Source organism: Lipotes vexillifer, unplaced genomic scaffold (genome assembly GCF_000442215.2).
Source record: "Lipotes vexillifer unplaced genomic scaffold, Lipotes_vexillifer_v1.1 scaffold751, whole genome shotgun sequence".
NCBI classification, from domain to species: Eukaryota; Metazoa; Chordata; class Mammalia; order Artiodactyla; family Lipotidae; genus Lipotes; species Lipotes vexillifer.
In genome coordinates this window covers 562,635-570,530 of record NW_006799727.1, presented here as the reverse complement: position 1 = coordinate 570,530, position 7,896 = coordinate 562,635, and the positions used below count along the sequence as shown (strand labels likewise).

The 7,896-nt window shown below is 36.2% G+C and overlaps 1 protein-coding gene across 1 annotated transcript in view; it reads right to left on the bottom strand.

The window, feature by feature from the left end:
- RPS6KA5 (ribosomal protein S6 kinase A5) overlaps positions 1 to 7,896 on the bottom strand; it is a 176,452-nt gene that overhangs the window by 108,571 nt on the left and 59,985 nt on the right. The window contains exon 2 of the mRNA XM_007471884.1: positions 6,766 to 6,837. Coding sequence (XP_007471946.1) covers positions 6,766 to 6,837 — 72 coding nt within the window. The remainder of the gene's footprint in view (positions 1 to 6,765; positions 6,838 to 7,896) is intronic.

Below are 7,896 nucleotides of genomic sequence, written 5' to 3'. Positions count from 1 at the left end.
ATTCCTGCAATAAATCAAGTGTGCCCAAATCCTTGTCCCAGGCTCTGTCTGCTTCTAGCAAATGTGACCTACAACAGCATCAGGAATAAGTCAGATTGTACTTATACTAGGGAGACAGTATCAACCAACATGTTCAAATGGAATCGTCTTTTGATTGTGGTATAAAACATCACAAACATTTTACCTCTAAGATTTCCTTAAACACTGTAGGCTTACACTGAAGCAGAAGGTATAGTGGGTACACACAGATGCAAAATTATAAACTTTTTTGAATGACAATTTTGACAATTTAGTGAATACAGGCTTTTAAAAGTACTATTTTAATAGGGATACTTTCCAAACACCTAAGCGAATTAAAGGACAAACGATGACTAAGTCATAATACTGTTTAAAACAGTCTTTATATGCCTCAACCAAAGTTTTTTTCCCTTTGATCATATGACCAAAAAGTAGCTGTGTCTTTAAGTTGCCTAGTGCAATTCCTAGCACCATCTAGTGGCAAATTACCCAGAAAAAGAAACGTGTCTTATTTAACAAATAAGATATGTTTCTGAAAAGTCTGCGGTAAAAAAATACATACGTATATATTTTAAAAGGCTGTCTTGTTGGGGATGATTTTCACAGTGTCTGGGACCAAGGAGCAAAGACCTATCAGAGTTAACATTTCAAGGATGGCACTTAGGCTGGGGTAAACAACCCAATAATAATCTCTACTACTTGACAGAATTTCCACAGAACAGCTTGCAGCATCTCCCGCTGATTACATGACCACCCCCCGATCCCCAGCCAAAAATAAAAACAAAAAAATAAAAATCCACAGGATAAAGAAAAAGTAACCTTCTTACGAGGGCACCAGGGACTGAGGAAAACACAAATGGTTGCTGCTCAATAGACATTATGGGAGGCAAGGCCTTTTGAATCTCTCTACTCTGCCAGCACTCATTTGAAGATTTCATAAACCCAGAAATAAACATTAAACGAAGGCCATATTATTCAATTTTCAAGTTTGTATGTAACATATCCTTTTTTTAAATGCTCACTCCTTCCTCAGCACCCAAACAGTACTTGCCTCTTAATAAAACATGTGAATGAATGAATCCCAAGAGCAATGGGAATGAAGTGAAAGGTTTTAAATAGAGAAGTGACATGGTCAAACTTATACTTAAGAAAGATCACTCTGGTTGTAGTATGGAGAACAGATTAGGAAGGAACAGCCTGAAACCCGGAAGATATTTTGGTAGTTGCATGTCCCTATTTATTGCTGGACATATTTTAGGCTTTACAATAAAATATTTGTTAAGAAATGACTATCACTTATGTATCAAGCTAATCTGAGACATTGGTAATGCATTATACTAGCTCTTTTAGAAGGTGGCCTTCTTTCCCCTTCAGATATATAAATAGGTAAAATTTATATCGCATTCACCATATGTCAGGCAATCTAAATGTTTTATTACTCATTTTATGCATATTTTAGCATAAGACTGTTAACCTAACATACAAAAGGTTGTTCAGAACCTAAAATGTTTGAGTAGTTAAGAGAAGAAAACAAAGAAACACAGTCTTCATTTGACATGTTATTTTGAAGGTAATATACAAATCCACTTTTTAGAAATGCTAATAAAATTTCAACTAACATCACTTATGAAATATTTGTTAGATTTTTATTATTAGAAATATAACTTTAGTTGAAATTTCTCCCAGATATGCTAACAAAGTGACTACATGAAAGAACTAATAGGGCTTCCCTGGTGGCGCAGTGGTTGGTTGAGAGTCCGCCTGCCGATGCAGGGGACACGGGTTCATGCCCCGGTCCCGGGAAGATCCCACATGCCGCAGAGCAGCTGGGCCCGTGAGCCATGGCCACTGAGCCTGCGCGTCTGGAGCCTGTGCTCCGCAACGGGAGGGGCCACAACAGTGAGAGGCCTGCGTACCGCAAAAAAAAAAAAAAAAAAAGAAAGAACTAATAATCTATCCTTATGAATAAGTCCTAAATAATTTTGTTTTTCTAATTTAGGGTGTAGCTTTAAAGTGGAGTTCCCTGTTGAATAAATAACCACAACTGATGGTTATTTAGCAACTGGCAATTCATATTGATTTTCTCATTGATATTATCACAACATTGTGAGATAGGTACTATTAACTTAGACCAATAGGCACTTAGGCTCACAGAGTTCATGCGATTTACCCAAGGAACACCAGTAGGCAATGATAATGTCAAGATTCAAACCTGAGTCTTCTAAGTCATCCTTGATATCCAAGTACTTCACAACTATGAATGCACCAAAATTAGAAGAGAAAAATCAACTCAGCTGCACCCTTTACAGTTACAGGACAAAATTTATCTTTTTTGCCATAATGACAAAAAATCTCTGAAGTACAGATCGAGTATGATGAATAAAGAAAATTCAAAGAGAATACATGCTCCACTTCATTAAGCATCAGAATTACAAGTAATGCACACAATGGGTACATTTAAAGACTTTCTTCTCTACTTAGACAGATGTCTCAAAGAAAGCAAAATCGTTAAAAGGAAGGCAGCAGAAAAGGAGAGAAATTAGAAAGAATCATTACTCCCACAAGCAACAAAATTTCATTATGAAACAAAATAATTCTAAAAGATGAACCAAAGATAATTCCTGAATTTGGGAGTATCAACCTCGAGAACAACACTAGAGACAAAAGCATGAATTATATACTCGTTAGACTATTATTATGGGGAGGGAGGAGGGAAATAGGGTTGGAAACATATATAAGGATGATCTTAAGAGTTCACAATCTAGAGGAAAAATATAGCAGATGTGAAGGAAGATTCAGAGAACCACTCACAGCCATTTCTCTACCAAGGACTTTCAGTGCCACAATTCAGAGAATGAAGCAATTCAGAACGATTCGGACAGGTGGAAAAGGGAAGGAGAACTAAGGTAGGGGAACAAGATAAGGCAGGGCCTCAGAGGATGGGAAAGTACACATTATTATAGGGGAGTAAAAGAAAATCAACCAGACTAGTAAGTAGGTGGAATATTGGGGTAACTGGAGAAAAAATACAGAGCTAAGCCTGAAAGTAAGGCAAGAATTTGGACTTGAATAATAACTAGGAAGAAAGCACTATAAGTTCTCAAACAGGAGAATAGCATGATAATGTTGAATTTTAATGAGGCTGCATATTATTTATAACAGAATATGTATAAAATGCATAAAATGGAAGAGAGAACTGTCAGAAAGACCAATTTTGAAAACCTTAACAACAATCCATGTATAAGGTAATATGAGTCATGGCACTAAGAACAGAAAAGGTAAATCCAAGGGTCATTTTGAAAGAAAAATTATAGGATTTTGTGAGAAACAAGAAAAAAAGTCAAAATAGAGAAGGATCAAAAATTATTTCCAGGGGCTTCCCTGGTGGCGCAGTGGCTGAGAGTCCGCCTGCCGATGCAGGGGACACGGGTTCGTGCCCCAGTCCGGGAAGATCCCACATGCCGTGGAGCGGCTAGGCCCGTGAGCCATGGCCCCTGAGCCTGCGCGTCCGGAGCCTGTGCTCCGCAACGGGAGAGGCCACAACAGTGAGAGGCCCGCGTACCACAAAAAATTAAAAAAGATGACCTTTGTCCTTAAGAGGTAAAGATGATTAGACATCAAAATAAATAAATAAATAAAATAAATAAAAATTACTTCCAAGTTTCTAGCTCAGGAAACTAATTAACAAGATTAGCAATAGATCAAAAGAAACAAGATAGCTGAAAAGATATAAATCAATACTCTGAGTAAAAGATTTTTTCATGAATATTACATATGTTTAAGTATGAGATCAAAAAGTAAATCTTTCATTTTCCAATATTCTACAAAGTCTTCAAGATATTGGATGAATAGCATTTTTTCTGGTTCAAAATACATAAAACTTACATCATCAGAAGAGTTCTCAGTTTCACTTCCAAAGAAAGACTGACATGACACATAAAGACATCTGATGAGGCTTTTCTGTTATCCTAAGTGGTTCTGGAAAAAATTAGCTTAAAAAGGTAATGAAACTGAAATTTTTGAATAAAAATTGAGATTTTATTATATTCATAATAAAAGTTTCCACCTACTCCATTTAGTCATCAAAACTGTGATTTTAAATACAGAAACACCTACAGTGACACTTCTTAGTTATTCCATCTTCTCATAAGAGCAAGAAACTGTCAGCTGACAAAAAGGAAAAGCAGTATCCATGGCTAACAAGAGACCAGTTACAGGAAGAAGCATGAAATGAAAATGCAAGTGAAGCATTACTGGTAAACTCTTTTCTCACCTATGCAGAATTATCTTAAAGATCTGCCTATGATAGAGCCACTCAAAAAGTTGAGGTAAATAATGAGGCAAAGTGTTATATATGTTGAAAGAAAACACATACAAGGTTTGTCTTATAAATCTGATATTAAATTAAAAATGTTTTTTAATTAAAAGAATTTTTAACTGACCTGTAATTTTTCTTCCTCATACTCTGTGTGTTTTTGTAATCAAGGTTATACTAGCCTTATACAATGAGTTGGAAGAAATAATTCCACTTTTTCTGTCCTCTGAAAGAATTTGTCGAAGATTAGAATTATCTATGCCTTGAATGTTTGGCAAAACTCATTTTTGAAACTGTACCAAGTGTTTTCCTAGCAGGAAGATTTTTACTTACTGACCAATTTCTTTAAGAATTATAGGACTGGGCTTCCCTGGTGGCACAATGGTTAAGAATCTGCCTGCCAGTGCAGGGGACACGGGTTTGAGCCCTAGTCCAGGAAGATCCCACATGCCGTGGAGCAACTAAGCCCGTGTGCCACAACTACTGAGCCCATGTGCTGCAACTACTGAAGCCCGTGTGCCTAGAGTCCATGCTCCACAAGAGAAGCCACTGCAATGAGAAGCCCACACAGCGCAATGAAGGGTAACCCCCGCTCGCCACAATCAGAGAAAAGGCAGCACACAGCAACCAAGACCCAACACAGCCAAAAATAAATAAATTAATTTAAAAAAGAATTACAGGACTATTCAGGTTTTCTATTCTTTTTTCAATCAATTTGGTCTTTTACACATTTCAAGATTCACGTGCATGTTAAAATTTGAGGAACACTACCTCAGACTACTAAATTCCTATCAACGCCTAAATTATGTGCTATTTTTGTCCAATATTTCAATTTTCTTTTTTTAACCTCACAAATTAGACATTTGGACTATGGTTTTACACAGTCAATATTGTTTAGATCTTCTTTATTCACCAATACTTTTTTCATCCTAGAATCTCTCCTGAGATCACTTTCCTTCTCCCTTAAATTATGTCCTTTAGAAATTCTGTTAGTGAGGATGTACTGGTGGAAAACACACTAGTTTTGTGTGTCTGAAAATGTCTATTTTGCCCTCACTTTTGGAAAACAGTTTTGCTGGGTTTGCAATTCTAAATTGACAGCTATTTTTTCTGGGCATTTTGTAGATATTCTTCCACTCTCCTATGGCATTCATGCTTGCTGTTGAAAAATCATTTGTTAATCTACTCATTATTCCTCTGTAAATATGCCTTTTCTCTCTGGTTGTTTTTAGGGTATTTCTCTGTCTCTGATGTTCATCAGTTTCTCTGATGTATCTAGGTAATAATTTCTTTATACTTGTCTGCTTGGGATTTTCTGTTTCCTAGATCTGCAAATGTATATGCTTAATCAATCCTAGAAAATTCTCAGCTATTATCTCTTTGGATAGGACTTCTCCCCACTCTACTGGCTCTTTCTGGGATTCTGATTAGACAAATTTATATGCTGACAAGACCAGCCACATAATTGGCAGGCTCAGCGCAAAATGAAAATGTGGGGTGCCTTGTTCATGAATTATTTAGAATTTCAGAACAGTGAAAGCAGAGCATTAAACCAAACATGAGGCTCTTCTAGTGCAGGGATCTCTGCACCTGCACAAGTCATATGCCCATGAGTTCCTGACTTCAGAGCAGCGAGAACAGTGATAGCAAAAATTGAGAAGTCACAAGGAAGTACAAAGCAGAATATCAAGATCATCTAACATCTCACCACCCAGGGACAGCCACACTGTTATAATTTTGGTGCATAGATCAGAGATTTTTCTATATATTTACATGTAGACATTTATTCACACAATTTTTATACTATGGAAATGGTATATTGTACATTCTCTTCTATAGTCTTTTCTCAAATTTATTATATTATGGAGATCTTTCAAAAATGTTAGTAAATACAGATCATTTCAATCCTATTGTACAGATAACAGAACATATAGATGCATGTTCATTTAACCAAATTCATGCCATTAGGTTTCCAAAGAGTCTTGAATTTTTCATTATTAAAGATGATGAGCATGGACTATCAATAAAGTTGAGCGAGGATTGACTGAATCAATCAGTATAAGGCACTTCACAGAGTACTTGGCAAGTAACAAGCTCTCCATAAATGTTAGTGGTTTTTTTTTAAATATTGTGTCCTGAGTAAAAACTGAATTAATTTACATTCCCAACAGCAGGGTAAGAGAGATTGGTTTTTCTTGATCCTTACCAATTCCTTTAAATATTGCCTTTTGTATTTCTTTACCAATTCCTTTAAATTTTGCCTTTTGTATTTCTTCTATGAATGCTTTGTTCACATTCTTAGTTCTCCTATTGGATTTCTTATGTTTTTTAAAGATCAACTGATTTCTGTATCGGGGATATCAATCCTTTGCCATAAGGATATCAAGTACTTTTTTTTCCTGAAAAAAAAAAAAAAAAGAATTAAGACTTACCTCCAGTTCCTAGGACCTTTAGGAGCTCGAAATTTTCAATCCCCACCTTCTCTGCATGTCCTGTTAAATTAGCTAAAAAAGAAAGAGAAAAAATAAATAATTAAGGGGATCAGCAATAGGAGGGGGCCCACAGGGGCTTCTGAGGTACCAGCAGTGTTTTATTTCTTGAGTTGGGTGGTTAAACCAGGATTCACTTTATAATTATTCATTAAAATGTACAGCTACGTTTTGTGTAATTTTCTGTATGTTACATATTATGATAAAACGTTTTGTATTTAAAAAGTTTTTTAATTACTGATTTGTTTTTGTGGGGTTTTTTAAAAAAACTTTTTCTGAGGGGGGCTGCACCGGGTCTTAGTTGCAGCACGTGGGATCTTCGTTGCACCATGCAGACTCTTAGTTGTGGCATGCAGACTTCTTAGTTGCAGCATGCAAACTCTTAGTTGCGGCATGCATGCGGGATCTCGTTCCCTGACCAGGGATGGAACCCAAGCCCCCTGCATTGGCAGCGCAGAGTCTTACCCACTGGGCCACCAGGGAAGTCCCACAATAAAACTTTTTTTAGAATTTAGTAACTATATAACATTTGTATCAAAGGTTAACATAAAAACAAAGTGCTCTACTTTGTTAAAATAAAGACTCTCTAAAAGTCTAAAAGTCTAAAGTCTTTAAAAATAAAGATTCTCTACTGACCAGATAATCTGAAAATGAACACAAATTCTAACATGTAGCTAGATATGTAGTAGAGAGAAAATTGGACAGATTTAGAAGATGCATTCATTTATTCAACAAATATTTACTGATTATAAATGCCATTCCCAGGCTCTAGGCTGGACTCCACTCCCATTTCTGTCACTAAGCACTTGAACATGATGTAGCCTGAACTGATTACCTGACCACCCTGCACCTCAGTTCCCTCCTCTTTGAGGTGAAAGCACTGGTCTCAGTGAATTCTAAGATCTCTGCCAGCTCTAATCTAAAATTCTAGGACTATGTTTAAAAATATAAACTCTTCAAAGACATATTCTGTAGTAAATAAACAAAATTAGGATACCTTATAAATGAGCATTTTCCAGAGCATATTCCAATGAATTCTGATCCTATCCTATGAAATGTTAATATGTTATGTTT